This window comes from Lutzomyia longipalpis, chromosome 1 (genome assembly GCF_024334085.1).
Source record: "Lutzomyia longipalpis isolate SR_M1_2022 chromosome 1, ASM2433408v1".
Taxonomy (NCBI): domain Eukaryota; kingdom Metazoa; phylum Arthropoda; class Insecta; order Diptera; family Psychodidae; genus Lutzomyia; species Lutzomyia longipalpis.
Window position 1 is genome coordinate 24745218 of NC_074707.1, and position 17070 is coordinate 24762287.

At 33.8% G+C, this 17070-nt stretch overlaps 2 protein-coding genes across 2 annotated transcripts; one reads left to right on the forward strand and one right to left on the reverse strand.

Moving 5' to 3' along the window:
• Positions 1-10: 10 nt before the first annotated feature.
• On the reverse strand, positions 11-11981 carry LOC129797407 (UDP-glucosyltransferase 2). The gene is made up of 8 exons (XM_055839918.1): positions 11478-11981; positions 4493-4562; positions 4354-4421; positions 3531-3714; positions 2456-2752; positions 1119-1545; positions 579-816; positions 11-502 (listed from the first exon to the last, which is right to left on the reverse strand). The coding sequence occupies exons 2-8, from the start codon at positions 4559-4561 to the stop codon at positions 241-243; spliced, it is 1545 nt and encodes a 514-aa protein (XP_055695893.1). The 5' UTR covers position 4562; positions 11478-11981; the 3' UTR covers positions 11-240.
• A 1838-nt stretch (positions 11982-13819) lies between these two features.
• LOC129794224 (vertebrate ancient opsin-like) lies at positions 13820-16531 on the forward strand. The gene is given in 5 exon segments (XM_055835256.1): positions 13820-14132; positions 14360-14555; positions 15366-15498; positions 15580-15807; positions 16182-16531. Coding segments are annotated over 5 exon segments (1137 nt in total). The 3' UTR covers positions 16449-16531.
• Positions 16532-17070: the final 539 nt, after the last annotated feature.

Consider the following 17070-nt stretch of genomic DNA (forward strand, 5'->3'; position numbering starts at 1 on the left):
TTCCATATTCTTTGTCTTCATCCATCATCGTGTTTTTGTTCAAAATAATTATACATTATACAAAAAAAAAACATCACAACTTACACAACAATTAGCACTAAAAGAGACGAACTATTTACAAAGAGCTACTTTGAGGACAGAGGGCAAAGTTGAAGAGAGATTAGAATCCCATCCCATTCCACTCCTGGGTGACTTTTTTGGTACGTTCCCACACTAATAAGATAAGCACTATTGGTCCTCCTAGTGGATCTTCTCTTTTCTCACTTCACTCGCTGGATGCACCTGAACTGAGCAAGAGATTCGCTTAAGGAGGTGCCTGAAGATGGCCAGGATGGCCACGCACACAATCACCACATCGAACATATAGTACTGGATCCAGGACAGATTTCGCCCTGGTGTACGCAGGTGGGGAGCTCCATCGTGCCTCAGGACATACTCAATCCAATAGATGGCTGTCTCGAGAGGTGGGTTTCTTTGGTCTCGCAGCAAACGCTGTCGTTTCCTGCAAAAGAAAAAATGCACCGGTTGAGTGGAAATTGCTTAATGGTATGGTGGAAAAAAAGATCAGCTGGTCTCACTTGGCGGCATTCCTGTAGCGTGGATCGTGAATCACTTGCGTTATCGCCTTCACCAATTTGTCCGCTGTTAGAGTTTCAAGTGGAAGCTTCACCGCATAACCATCCGCTTCGGCCTTGGCAGAATTCGAGTCGTGATCGCAAAAGACGGGCATTGTCACCACAGGGATTCCGTGGTAAACACTCTCGTACATACTCAATAGTCCACCGTGGGTCACGAAAGCTCGCAATTTTCGGTGACCTGAGAAAAAAATTTATTTTTAATTTCTTTATTTAGACGCAATTAATTGAAAAGGTTGAGGATATTAAGAATTCTTCTAATTGGTCAAAATGCAATAAAAATATACCTATAATAGATATACATAAAATAGATATTTAAACTCCTTGTGAATTTAAGACTTAATTTGTAATCGAATTCCATAAAATTGAATTAATATGAATGATTGAACATCTCTCATCAAAACATCTTTGAACTTTAGTTGATTAAGAAATCTGCAATATTTATATGGTTTCTAAAGGAATATTAATTAATATATTACCCACCGAGTATATCCTGCTGAGGAAGCCATCGACCGAGTTTAACATTTGGTGGGAGATCCTGCATCCCTGCAGTGCCACCCTCCCACTTCCATAGCACATGGTAAGGTAGACGAGCAAATGTCTGAACGAGCATAAGCCGAAGGTGCTCCGGCATGTTGGCTGCTTTCACAGAAGAACCCATTGAGACATAGATAAATCCTGACTCTCCTGCTCCGGCTATGAAATCTTCTAAATCTTTAGGCAACGCTGCTGCAGGTTTGCAGTGAATACATGCAATTTCAGCCACATTTGGAAGGAATGGTCGGGCATAGGAAACACTTGGATGCCCATTTTGGAGAATGAAGCTTACATTCTTGGCCATGTCATAGGGATGAGGCATGTCAGCACCAACATGATTGCGTGCTACACGTCCCACTACCGTCATGATGGGCTTGATAAGAAAGAGATATGTATACAATTAGGGCTTTAACAAACAATTTGAATTAAAAAGATTAAATTCAATTTACTTTTTCGATATTTTGTGAAAATATTGCGCTTAAAACAATTGAGAAAATTCAAATTCAACATTTTCAATTCCACAAAGCGCATAAAATGTTATTTGTGTCATTTCCATGAAATCAATTAAGTTGAAATTCTTGATTAAACTTTGATTACCCGTGGGATTTTGAGAAATTGTATTAATTTATGCAAAATCGCAATCAAATATTGCGACTTGGTGGCCATAATTATGTAGCATTAGAATGCTCGAGAAACCGAATGCACTTGAGGAATGTCACAATAATGACCCAAATAATACCGAATTATTGCTAATCTCGAGGTCACACTTGAACTAGATCGCATCTGCAATTATCGCTTTGACAAATTGGTAAATTTTCCCGCGTGTCCATCGAAAGGAGTTCAATGTTTTTAAGCTAATGTGAAAAGTTTGTGTGATTCTGGGAAAAGTTGTTTTAGTACACAAGTTTACACTGACCGACCCAGAATCCTGCTAGCCTAGACATCAACATACTTTTTCGCAAAAACATACATAGCATCAGAATCGAACTCGATGACTTTCAACTCTGATTTTAATTTCTTCCATGGAAATATTTTCTTTTTTCGTATCTGGAGTGATTTTTTCAGCGGATCTGGTGATTGCCAAGAAAATCTTAGCAAGTGATCATGCCATTGAAAATTGCGTATGCACTCAACACTTTTATGGAAATTGCTACCTAATTGCAGTGTCGCACATCACTTTTCGTTGCACATGTGATTAAATGGGATCGAAAGTCGATTGCGATGAACTAGATTTGAGAAAAAAATAACATGACTCATCAGCTGTAAACCATAAAAGGACTCACCTGGTGCATGACGCTGACGAGGAGGTAGTGAAGAGCATTGAAGGCTCTCTGCCAGAAGGTCATGTCGTCTGTGAAGGGTGCATAGAAAGCGGGTGTAATTGAGTATGGAACAGGATTTCCTGCCAGAGAAAGGCTCCCCGTGTAGAAGCCCACCGTGTTGACAAACATAAAGGGCACGCGGTATTTGTAGACCATTCCGAGGGCACATTCCGGGAATGCTCCGTCCAGGATGACGAGATCAAAATGACGATTGAGTAGTTCTTTTGTCTCGCCATCACTCAGCATTGCATCACAGGACTGTGAACATAAAAATTTCCTTTCTTTAATATATTTATTGCCATTGGATTAATGCAATTTTAATATCAAATAAAAATCGATATCAATTTATTTCCTTTTAGTATAAATTTTTAAATTAATTGTTTTAAATATTAATCACATTAATTAGCATAAATGAAATAACATTGAATTTAATAAGGTTATCAGGTGCGATCAATATATTTTATATATCAGACAAGTTTCTAAAAGAACTTGAAAGTCCAATAAGAATAAATTGAACAGTTAGATTACTTACATTAAAATTACTTTTAATGGAATATTAACAAACTACATTTTAATAGTCAAGAATTACTATTTTCTTCAATGTTACATTAAATTAACTTTAAAAAAAAAGCTGTCCAAGTTAAAAGACAATTTGGTGCAACTTCTGTGGATCTTCCACATAAAATCACATACAATTTACCATGGTTAACAAGGAAAGTGAAGAAAACCACAGAAGCGCAATTTTCTGCGGTGAAATGCAGCAAATTTTGCAGATTTGCCATGACACGCGTTCCACTCTGTTGAGTTCACGAAGAAAGGTAAAAACGACACCAGAAAAATAGAATTTGTGTGTAGCGGAGGATAAACGTGAGGAAATATTGCGCAAAATCCATTCTGCACTTCAACCCAAGAGTATTTGAATGGATTGAAGAGTTTGAATTTAATGGACATGCAGCATGTCACAAAAATTGCAATCAAATGGAAAATTTTTCAAAAGTCTCTTGTTGACCTTATGTGACTATGGGAAATCTCTTACCTCATATGGATATCTGATGACATCCCAGAATCCAATTGGCATGTCTCCACGCATTCTTGCGCCAAGAAGGTCCCAATTTGTGTAGTTTTGGATATATTCAACAAGTCCAGATGGTGTTACCTCCTGCAAACCCGGTATGGGATAGTCAGCAGGAAATCCATTAAGAAAAGTAACATTGTGACCTCTGAAAGACATGAATGGAAAACTATTAGTAATTATAGAATATTTTTTCTAGTATATAGATCAGTCATTAAATTCTTTCTCCAACATGCTTTAATTTCTTCCGGACGGATAAGCTCAAAGCATTAGATAAATTGTTTACATATATGTAGTAAGTGGAAACCTTCAAAGCTTTTGCTATATGTAATAATGTTTTCCTTCATCTTTGAATCAACAAAATTTACCAACATTACCAAGAAAAATGCAAAGAAATTGATTTTTTATTTAAAGATAACTGAGTACTTGAATAAGTAGGTGGGGTAGTTCTTTATCTTCATAGGAATATGGTCGATTCATTAAATATTTTTGTACCCCTTTGACTCAAAGGTATAGATTTTTGTTCTCAGGGAAATTGAAGACAAATCCCTTAAATAAAATACCTTATATTGGAAAGACTTTTCCCTAAAATCCTCTACCTAACAACCTTCTAAATAAGATTGAAAAAAATCTATAGTTACAATGAATTAAAAAAAAAAGATATCGATTGTAAGGATTTCCGGGATTTCCCTGAATGTAACCCTTCAAAAAGAAAGGTTGAATATATGTAGCATAATATCATTTTAATTGGATTACGAGCTTAAAAATTGTTTGTTGAAGTAATTACCTTGGAATGAGTCCTTTCGACAATTCCATGAAAATTGCTTTGTGTGACTTTGTTCCACCCATTGTTACCTTTGAAAGAAAAAAAATAAATTGTAACATTAAAATTGGTCATTACTTTTTTTTAGCATTCTAAACATTACCATGAGGATGTCCGCTCCGAGAGTCAGTGTTATCTGAATCCATGACAAAATTATCCAAGATAATCTCATGCTAGAAATGATTTAAAAAAAAAACGATCAATCAACCTAATTAATTTATAATGCCAAATTTAATTTTACTTGGAGTTTTCATAAATGTAAAAACATGTGGGAGAAAACAATTCGACTGTTTAACCTTGATGGTCAATTTTTGGCAAACTCACATTTCTCTGACACACATTTTGAGACGCAACTAAACTTGGGGAATTTTATGTAAAATCCGATATTTCTCAATCTATCTGGTTCAAGTGCACCAAGCATATAAAGGAGAGTCTTTTCCCAAAAAAAAAAACAGAAGGTCTCTTGTGTGTCGAAGATGACACTGATTTTGATGACTTTGGCGGCGGGACATTCGTGGGAGACTGTTGAACTTATGATAAAGCTCATGATGTAAGCTTTGAAGTCATAAGTTTTGGCAAAATTCCCCATAAACCATGGAAATGTGGAAAAGGTGGAAAATGAGAAATTATGCCAAAAAACACGTGGAAGTCGGGACGGAGACACAGATATCTTAGTTAGGTAAATTACGTGACTTTGTACATGACTAAAATGTTACAATTATTACAAAATCAATAGACGTTGAACAATATGGGCGAAGACGAAGTATAAAAACAACTTTCATTGTCTATTTTATGTTTACGATAGGGTTCCGTAACGAGTATAAATTGCTAAGTTGCTCGCAATGTAATTGTGATGTGTGCCACAAGAAGACATGGAACTCTTGTCTCTCTTGGCGACGTTGAACTCTCGCGGAAACTGTTGGTTGAGAATTTTCATGGACGTTGCAATTGTGTAAAAGCATCCAGCATTTGGACTTCACCTCCAAATGCCAGGAGATTTTACTATTACGAAAGCGATATTATTAAATAGATAAATGTATTAAAATAGTTATTAAAGGTAAAATATATATTATATTGTGTACATCATATGTTGAGACAATAATATGCCATTTTATAGCTGTGATTTTTGTAAAATATGTTGCAACTTTGCACGTGGACTATGTACCACCAATTAAATATTCTAACATTTATGGAAATCACAACACAGATCGAAAATTTAATTTTGCTTTAAATTCTTTAAACATATAGCCAAAATTCCCTTGAATTTGCATAAAATATTAGGTATCATCAATATCCATTGAGTACAATTTACCTTCATTTAAAATGCAATTTTTCCTGTTTTTCTAAAGGTCGACATGCAAAATCTATATCAATGTAAAAGAATTGGAGGGTAAAAAGGAACTAGCATGGTTAACCTTTATTATTCCGACTGCACGTTATTTCTCATTAATTTATGCGAACGAAAAATTATCATGTGACCATCGAAAATATACATAATGTTGATCAAAAGTTATGTGCCTTTCTTTTCGTTAACGATTTGTAAGATTTATTCGAATGAGTTAGGTATAAAATAATTTTACTTTATTATATATGGTACATTATTTCCTGGGAAGTCTTAAAGTTCAACGTGTACTTAAACTCTCGAATGTAAATTTTAAGTATAAGAGCCTTAAATGAACTTTTAACGCAATTTGGTTGGAATAGTTGGGCATTTCTCTATGGAACAAATTCAATTTGCAACCACAAAAGATTTATGTCTAAAAAACTATAAATTCGATTTTTAGAGAAAACTTCCTCCCTCTCACTAATTTTTCTACTCCAAGGTGCTAACTAAAGAAATTGCTTAGTATTAGTATACAGCAGAGTAAAATGAAATTGGTGGGTCTGTATCCAAAAACAGCCTGAAAGTGAAGTAGAAAGTAGGCACAAGAGGCGCTAATCTGTAACAAATTAGTGGCGCCGTGAGTGGATCGCGATGTTTTCAAAATATAATAGATTCCCCTCCTGTGCAGAGGTTGCCCTCCAAATAAAACTTCGCCACCGCAACGAAGACCACTTTTCTTTGGTCAAATTGTGTGGTTTGACCGAGAGTGAAGTTCAAGATCATCAACAGAGTGATTTTCATCGAGATTTCGACTATGTAGTATATGTTAATTCCGCCAAAGATTTCTTTTTAGATGCACTACGATCGAAGGTGAGCCCCAATGTGCCCCGTGCCTCGTAAATGATGAAATTGGTGAAAGTTCCCATTTCGTCATCGTGTCAGATTTCAAATCAAATAATCACCCAACATGAAAATATCAAATACTGACCACAAATTGTTACAGCAAAACCCATTATTTCACCATCATGAGATTTTGAGGTGAGAGGAGAAGCTTCTTCGTTCAACACATTCCATTGCACTTTTTTACTCCTCACCTTATCGATTTAATTACGCAATCCACTACTTTTCTCTCTTCATATACCGATCAACTTCAATTCATGGGTTTTTTCTACCCCGCTTGAGGTTATTTTTTTTTTAATTTATAATTTGTCTTAAAAGAAAGAAACGATTTTTTTTAAAAAAGGTACAGTCAGGTATTGATTAACGTCGCATGGGATATACTCTTTCCACTCATTATTATTAATGGGTGGAAAGAGTATATCCCATGCGACGTTAACCAATACCTGACTGTATTTCATTTTCTACCAATTATTTAAAGTTTTGAGCCTAACCCTTTTGTGACAATTCATAAAGTGACAAGAAATGTAATAAAAAATTTTTAGTAGCAAAATCACTACGAGTGATATAAAAAAGCTTCTTATTGAGCAGAAACTTTTACTGTAGGCGATGTTTAACGTGTATTCGTTATGCATGATGTTAAGATTTCAATGAATTAAAAAAAAAACAGCTGTCCGAAAAAAAAGCTTTTCATTTTTTTTTTTATTAAACAGACTGTAATTGAATCTTTTGTAAAATATAAATTGGAACCGGGTCTTTTACACTTTCACTGCGCGCAATTCTTTGCAAAAAAATAAACTTTAGAATTAAGCATAAAATAAGAAATCGTATTTCACCTGCAAAATAATTAATATAAAATATTTTTTCAAAGGGTTACACAAGGAATTGTTTGTGAACCAATTCGACCAATTCAATAAGTTTCACTTTGAATCACTTTATTAGCGTGTCCCTCTCACTCACCATACGCGTTCGGCGCAAGAAAGTCAAAAAGAAAACAATCGTATTTTTCCGCCGAACTCTGTATCCGCCAAAAAAAGCGAAACGAAACCAAAAACCGAAAATATTCATGAAAAATTTCTCGTCAATGAGAGTTCATAAAAAGAAAAGTGCATGCTGAATATGAAAAACCTGTTGGTAAAAATCAAGTTAATTAATAACTAACCCTGACCGCAATCTTCCTGTGGTGTTTTTCATGATGTTTTTCATCTCCTTTAACCCTTTCACTCTCATCCAACGCGTGATGGAAATTTTAATTAAAAAAAAAAGTCATGTCTCTGCGAATGAACTACAAATAGTAGACAAAAATTTTGATGATTGATAGTGTAAATTATTTTATTGTTATATTGCAGCATTTTAATGGTTATTTTTTTGACACAGCATTGCTTTCAATTTGCTACTGATCTTGTGAGAGAATTAGATAATTTTACAATTTCAATTTGACGGAGAGAAAAAAAAGTAAATTGCTGGCTGAGAAAATCTGCGGATGATTTATTGTGTAATTTGATGTAATGTACAAGATACTTGAGTGAAATGTGTGAGATTTTTTTGTATCAACTCTGTGGGGCTCCTCTGACTGAGAAGATGATGGCACTATAAATAAAAAAAAATCTTTGCATTTTTAATATTTGTTGTGATTAGACTTTTCTTTGGTATATATCGCATAAATGTTTTTTTTATTGTGTTACGGTTAATTAAATCGAAGCTCAATTAAGTGTCACCAAGTACATAATAATCTCATAATCTTCGTGCTTGAGCACACAGCGAAGCATTTGAAATTTAAAAAAAATGCTTTACTTTTTGAAAATGAGAAGATAAATAAACGCAATGGTTTACTTCCTTTCCATTCCATATAATCTTCATCTCATCAGTTTTTACTGAAACTCGTGTTCATATTTTCTCGGCAAAAATAATATAATGTCGATTTAATAGTGCCTAATATATTTTTTTTTACGATTTTATTGCTGCTAAAGATCTCCACGATAAATACAACATTTATCAAAATCTTTCCTGTCATAAAAATTTTCACTGTGTGCGGAAAAGGGTTAACAAACAGCCTTTTAGAACCCCGCACCAGATGCTTGTCTATTTACATAAATTCTTCCTGCCGCCAGCGTAAATTATTTAGTTTAATTTTCTGAGCCGTAAATACCGTCCAGTCCACACTACTTTTTTTCGTGTATGACTTTTCACAACAGCGATTTATTTCCACCACAAAAGTGGTTTTGCGATGATTTATTTCACGAAGAAGACAATCTCGTTCTCGTAATTGTATAGCCAAAAAAATTTCCACACTCTGACTTTCTGGCTTCGGCACCTCTTCAGGTGAAATTGCAAAATACATTTTTGCATTCACAAACTGTCTTCGGGGTGTTTTGTAAAAAGTCACCGAGTTGTGTATTTATGCCACGATTTTTTATCGACAAGAATCATTTCACTTATTTTGAAATTTTTTGGCAGGAGGAAAATTTTGCATGCATCTGACAGAATTATTAACATCATATCTTTCGTCATGGATAATTTAGTTGAATGACACAAAGAGATTTTAAAGGGTGATATGCAACCAAATTATTTCTTTAGGTAAATAGCGCTATTAAAAGCAATTTACTGCAGTGTACATATGATGAGGTCCTCTTTAAAATTACAAATTCAACATTAAACAAACATGAAAAGTACAGGTGGGAAACTAAAGTCAAAGGAATAGGATTATGCCAACTTGGAACATCTTAACTTATATTCTATTACACACTACTTATTAGAACAATATCTTTTCCTCCGAATTTTCTTTTGAGTTAAATCACAAAGTTCAATTAAGGGAGCTTTGACAGCGTTTCTTGAGATATTCAGAATCAAAATGCAGATAAACTTTAAACAAATTTGTGGTAATAAAGGGAAATGAAAAACCCTAAAATGTAATAAAAAAGAAAATGCTATTTTTTTTTACTTTCTACCTAAAATAAATTATTATTCATTCTCGCATTTATATTTTTTTTATTCCTAAAAATCGTAAATTTTTTTTTTTAAATATTTTCACTTCTTTACTTCTTTTACACCCATTGCTTGAATGTCTTATTTGATCTATTCATAAACATGGTTCATTAAAAACCAGAAAAACATGAAAATTTGCAAAAATGAAATTAAACATAATTTTTAGATATTTTGGATTTATGATTTCCTTAAGTTGTAAAAACTAAAACAATTTACTAAAATACAAGATTTTGCCCATAATATACTTTTAAATTATTTGGCATATGTGGCAATAACAATTTTTGCGATTTAAATCGTATATTTGCAAATCTCATTATTCATGTACCAATAAAAAATGTCCGGTATTATGTACATTTTCTTATTTACGGTAAGAAGTTCACAAACTCAAGTGTTTTCTCAAAACAAACATCGGTATTATGCAGTCCATGTCTAAGAGCTGCGAGACATTTAGTACATGAAAAAAAAATGGAATGTGTGTAACAAAGTCATAAAATTGCATAAAATACTTGGGGATATTGTAAAGTTTTGCGAATGGAGAAAAACGTGCGAGAGGTGTAACAGGTTGTGACGAAGAAGAGGCCACAAAGCACAAGGAAAAAGCAGCAGTAAATGATCACGAAAAGAAAGTGGGTGGCATTTTTTCCATTCCTTTTGGGTGGGAGCAAGGAATCATCGCGGTGAGTAATTTCTTTGACCATCATCATCAATGCATATGGAGGAAACGGAGTCAGTGAGCAATGGCCTCTTACACGAGATACTCAAGAAGCTCAGAGTCAAGTAGCACGAATTTGTTGCATAATCCCATCGCAATCATCAACTGCTGGATGCGAATTGACGCACTGAGGCTGTGCACACGGTCTTGTCTGCCGGCGATGGAATTTGCACAACAGAGCCCCCCTCGTAAGATCATGGCGCAAAACGACCTACCACAGCTCGCCAAGCAAGTGAATTTGAAAGAGAAATTGAATCTCTTGTGTGCTGAAAATGGGAAAGATCTGTGCCACAACATTCACTCTCCTTTACCGTGGAATTTGTCTGCATGGCTTTTTCTCAATTGCAGCCACTAAACCACATTTTCTGGTTAGATTGGGGGCTAAGATTGTGAACAAACTTCTCACGCGGAATATGACGTGCTATACCACTAAAAGCGATGGGATGTTTGCGAAAGTCACCATAATTGCCAATCTCCATAATTTTCTGCGTGTCTAAATTGCAACAGAGACAGAAGTTTGTTCAAATCAGTCTCAGAGTACCAATTCAATGGTATTAAAAGTCTCGAAGGTTCTTTATAGGTTTTATACAAACTAAAAGAATTATTCATCTTAAGTACAAAAAAAAAGAAATAATTTTTGGAAGCTCACGTATCACGTAGTATAATTTTTTTCAAACCCTTCTACTGTCTCTGCAATTAGGTGCTAAATGAAGTGATAATTTTTAAAAGAGTGGAAATCGCGGTAATTTCTCATACTGTCCCATTTCAAGCATTTATGCAGCTTATATTTACATACAAGTTTATGAGAAAATACATTAACTTTGGTAAAAATCTCTGTATAAACATTTTTTCTTTGCCCCTCCACTTCCCTTGTATTTTCCACAGCACGCGCATCTTGAGACTCATCTTCAGTCCTATAGCTACCATCATTGTGGATATTTCCCAGCACTTTTTTCACCACACATGGGAAGTATCTGACGCGCATTTTGAGATTATGCATCAAAATAATGACTCTATGTGTTTCCTCCATCGTCTTTCAGATGAATTTTCACGATGCGCCAGAGAGGAAAGCACGAAGAAAGATGGTTTAAGTTGTGACGATTGCAAATGACTTTTAGCATCAATTTAATATAAAACTAAAATGCAGACACACCGCATATTTATACTCACACTGATTCAATATGCCTTTTGCACTTTCTCTCCCGAAAAGAAACCAAACAACCAAATTGTTGTCGAGAGTGCTGTATAGCGAGTTGGTGCAACAAGAGGCCACGGAGGCCCGATTGATTCTGATAAGATTCACTTTACGTCGAAAGTCAAACCTCACATAAAATATTACCACGAATGTATGAGCACTTAATGAACAGATGAGACACTAAATTAGCTTAGAGCTTTCCACTGAGTATATTGCACAAAAATTTCCTTATTTTATGTCCTTTTGGTCCATGCGTGAATATTCTTCAGGAAGACGCTTCACTATATTGCTGAATGTTTATGTAATAAATTATTTTCACAAAAATCCACGACAATTTCACGCAAAAATGTAAACTGAATGCAACACTGAACACTAAATACTTTCAATAGCAAAGCCCAATGTGCAATGGCCAGAAATCTCTTGAAGGAGCCTCTTGTGGCCAGCTGGTGGCTCGGAAAGCATCTGACTCGCAACGCGCTGGTGTGCCTAGCTTTAACTCTGCTTTTGAGTTTTCGTCGAAGAGCAACGTACTTATGGTAGGGGAACGTCGGTTTGCATTCCAAAATAACGAATTCATTGACGAAAATTATCAATATAATTGAGATTAAATTTCGATAATATAAATCAACAAGGTAATGAAATTCAAAATCTTTCTTATTTAAATACAAAAAAGTCTTGATTTTCAAAGGATTCGATTAAGAATTCAGCATACAAGAAAAATTTGGCGGGAACTCATTTTAAGGTGCTTTCAAAGCTTTTATGTGAAAGCTTCAACATAATGTTTTGCCATCTGTTACTGATGAAGTGTAATGTTTGCATATTATTTCAGGCACAGATCTGTAAGAAATTTTATAATAGTACAACTTCAGGCGGAATTGATTAATTGCAAATACAGTAGTATCTCGGAGAAGAGCCTCTCTAAATAGGGCAACATTTAGTTGGTAAAATATAATTTGTGGCGTTAACAGAAGTCTTTTAAGAAAAAACTATCTTAAGAAATAAATAATTTTTCGCGTTCATAAGGTTTTATTTTTAAGACGAGAAGTTTTTTATAAAAATTCTATGCTATGAATCATAAATAAAATGAGATTTCAAAAGATATTTCATATCGTGTCGTTTTCAGTCGCGGTAATGAGACATTTTTGGTTGTTTGATGAAATTAAACCATATTTTCATGCAACCACCTCTAAAACACTTTTATAAAGAGATAAAAATTGTGAAAAATTTATTGCGAATGAAAAAAAAATAACGAAATGTAATGTTTACCCTGTTCACCATATACTATTTATATTTTATGTATTGTAATTTATTACATCCGTCATTCTTTTTTATAGGAAGACTTAATAAATCAATTAAAAATACATTTAAAAAAATCCCAAGCTCTCTTATCTCTCATGATAAAAAAATGCTATATTGGATTATTGAGGATTTAGTATTAATTTTTATTTATTATAACATTAACCATATTTACGAAATTTATTACCTATAAAAAATTAATTCAAAATAATTATTTCCCAATAAAAAAATGTAGGGAAAATTGGAGGAAGTTCGCCTTCTTGGCCCTGGATTAACATTTAATATCATATGCGACAAAACCATTTTATCTCAATGGGAAATGCAACATTGCTGACATTTTAATTTATTATTTGTGAAAATAACCAACCCACCCAAGGGTTCCCAAAAATATTCGGGGATTTTCAGAGATTTGTATTACATAAATTTTTCAGATACGAGTATTTAATATAATTCATTTGAAAACCCTTTTTTATAATTTATGTATTATACATAATATCAATACATTCTTTTCAAAAATGCAAAAAAAAATCCCCTCATTACAATGAAACAATCCCTCTGTACCCACCCACATTGGCGATCATCTGTGTATTGCGAGAGAGCGAGTAGTTTAATCCCTCCAAGCATTTGGGGATGCTGCGTATTTAAAGTAGAATTTTGTAAGGAAGCTTTCAGTGTGCTTTCATCCCTCGTAGAGAGATGTTGATCCCGAAACTCTCTCTCTCTCCCAGCTTCGTCCAATACAAATTTGATTGAATTCTACAAGTGGTATCAATTTAATAGAGTACGCTTGTGAACGTATCGAATTTTATTGAATCAAAACTTATTGGAACGAATACGGTGGTGACCAGTGGTTACTATAAATTTCAATTAATCCAATAATTAAGGGATATTCGAAAGCCAAAATTTCCCTTTAAATTATATTTTGCGTGATGGGAAAAGAAAATGTGAATTTATGGCAATGGAAAGTGAATTCAAATGAAAGTTCCATCAATTTAATGTGTGATTGCAAATGAGATAAAACATGAGTGCAGGGAACAATAGTGATGTGGTCAATGAGGAAGCCCTCATGGAACCTTGGGGATATATTGTGTCTGCGATAGTGTTGGCTCTTATTGGTTTCTTTGGCTTTACCTTAAACCTCACTGTAATTGTGATGATGTTTAAGGATATGCAGTTGTGGACACCGATGAATATCATTCTCTTCAATCTCATTTGCTCGGATTTTTCAGTCTCAATCTTTGGAAATCCATTCACCTTTGCTTCAGCCATAAGCTGAGGGTGGATATTTGGAGAGACTCTTTGCACATATTACGGTTTCATAATGGCTTTTCTTGGTATCTACTCATTCAAATTCCATTAAATTCAAACTATCTATCACTATATTAAACATATAAGATTGGTACTACTATATAACATTTATGTATGTGTGTGTCATTCGTGAAGTCTTTAGTTTCTTTTCTAGACAAAAGTCCTTTTAAAAGTGATTTAATGCCATACTTATCCTCGCTTGAGAATCTTATTTTTCAACCAAATGGAGTTCTGAAAAACATGTCACTTTCAGGTATAGGCTCAATCACAACCCTCACTGTTTTATCATATGAACGATGTTGCCTCGTTAGTTGTCCTTTTACAACGAGTCAGCTCTCAAGGAGACATGCAATTGCTTCCGTCGCCTTTATATGGTCGTACTCCTTCATGCTCACTTCACCGCCACTATTTGGCTGGGGAAAGTACGTCAATGAAGCCGCCAACATCAGGTGAATTGAATAATTCATTCAAGAAAATATACCTAACTTGCATACACATTCAGAACGTCTTGCATGTATTTCACTTCGACCAATTTAAAAACCACTACCATACCAGGAGCTTTTTGGAACTTTTAAAACTTTTTGCTCTATACCAAATGCATTTTTTATAAAATTATCCATTTCTCCTTTAATATTAAGAATTTAAATATAAAGAAATTTTACATACTAGCGCCTTCGGCAATGCGGAAAGAGAACATTTCAAATTATAATTATCCTTTATATTAACATATTATTTTCATGTGAATCTACAATACTTCATAAGAATAGTATAACATTAATTTTCCATTCTCCAATGTTAAATGAAAACGTCTTTTGTAATGTATGTAGTTTACACTTTACAAATGAATTTCTTATAATGTTAACTAGGACAAAGTAATGTATTTCTTATTAGAATTAAGCAAAATTTTATCAAAGTGAATTCCTTGAAGAAATTTGAGAATTTTGCATTACTGAGGTTACAGAAGATATTTTATCCTCCAGATTAATCTGCAATGTTGCAATTTATCATAAAAATTTTAAAATTCTTACTGAAAAACTTTTATAACAAAATCCTGATTCAAAGATGAATGAACAATTTGTTGCATTTTAGTTATTCTTTATCTCCCTTGTTCAGAATTTAAAACATGCTTCCCACAAAGTTTTTCAATTTTCAAAAAAGCATTCCTAACTTAAATATGTATAATTCTCATGTGCAAAGAAATTGAATAAAATGCCAGTAAACTATTTACAAAATTCCAACAATTTTCCTTCATTTGGCAGTTGCTCGGTGAATTGGGAATCTCAAACTCAAAATGCAACAAGCTACATTATTTATCTGTTTGTAATGGGGTTGGTGGTACCCGTCACAGTGATTTCATACAGCTACACTAAAATTATTCATACGATGAAGAAGGTAAGAATTGTGTCTCTATTTTCCACCCTATTTATCTTTATGGGTGAAATAAAATTGCAAAAAAAATGCTGAATTGACCAGAAATCAGCCCGCTTGAGGAAGACAAATCGCTCAGATCGTCTTACGTGGATGGTGGCTGTAATGATAGTTGCATTCTTAATTGCTTGGACCCCATACTCAGCATTTGCCCTAATTGAGCAGTTCGCCTCTCCGGACATAATCAGTCCCGGAGCTGCCGTTCTACCTGCCCTAATTGCAAAGTCCAGCATTTGCTACAACCCTATTATCTACGTAGGGATGAATACACAAGTGAGTGTGCTTTTTACTTACAACACAATACACAATTCGTGCTTTATTGCGTGGACACGAATATTCTCAATATTGACACAAATTTTCAATGCTTTTACAAAACATAAACAATGAGGCTGAAATTGGTTTTTTTATAATTCAAAAGAATAAAAGTTTCGCTGCCCTACCCTTTTGCATAACTAATTGAATTATTTTAAGCATACATTTAAATTAGATTTCCTCTAATAATTTATTTATTAAATGTGCACATATTTCATTAAATTAGTATTCCTCTTAAATCTTCATGGAAAAGAATGTTGATTTTCTCTATAAAATCTCTATAAATGAATCTAAAATATATTATGTGCTATATTCCAATAATTATTCTTTTACAGTATCGCGCTTCGTGGAATAAACTTTTTGGTAAAGCTGAAGGAAAATCCATGGTAGACAGTACAATTAATCAAACAAGAAGTACAAGCAACAACACCACATACTGCCATGTAACTTTTAAGAAGAAATCACACAAAATTGCAATTCTTCTCGAAAAGGCTAGAAATCATCAAGAACAAGGGGAAGATGCGCAAGAGGAAGAGGACCATGGTGGTTACGAAATGTCTGTGATGTCAATGGAAAATAAGAAAATTATTACAACAGAGTAAATATTTGTTGATTCATCAAACCATACACCGATATTTCAATCACATTGCAAGATTTTCATTCAAATGGAAATTTTAATATCCATTTTCAGTCATGAAAGCTTCATATAGAAGTTATCAGTAATCAAAGTCAATATGTAGAGCTTTTAATGAGATAACCTCGGGTATTGTTCTTTCATAATAAATTATTCAATTTTTTTTCATTTATATTTTCTCAATCTACAAAAATTGAGAGAGATAAAATTAAATTACTTCTTTTGTGTAGAAAATTTATTAGAAAACTTATACCTACAGAACTTTATTTGCAAATAAAAGTTAGGAAGTTCCTGTGAAAAAAAATGTTTTCGTGACTCACTTATAACTTTTCCTCGTCTGAACAATTTCCTCCATTTCCTCACAGTCTACCGCTTCGATCGCCCATGTAATGACCGATGAAAAATCTACAATTTGGTTACAAAAGAAAACAGTTACCTTATTGAATTTCTCGCAACAAAAGATGATTTTCACGGTGAAATGAATTATTTTAATTGATGAATAAAAAAGCAGTTTTTCTACTGAGATGTTGATTGACTGGAATTTACCTTCCAAGGTGCTGAATAAGCTCTCTTGGTATTTGACGAGTTAA

What these genes read in the sequence shown, in the direction of transcription:
- LOC129797407 (XM_055839918.1), bottom strand. Translation starts at nt 4,561, where the DNA reads ATGAGATTATCTTGGATAATTTTGTCATGGATTCAGATAACACTGACT. An exon ending in TCCTCAGCAGGATATACTCG is followed by an intron (nt 817 to 1,118) that starts GTGGGTAATATA and finishes TTTTTTTCTCAG; the next exon opens with GTCACCGAAAATTGCGAGCT. An exon ending in CGCTACAGGAATGCCGCCAA is followed by an intron (nt 503 to 578) that starts GTGAGACCAGCT and finishes TTTCTTTTGCAG; the next exon opens with GAAACGACAGCGTTTGCTGC.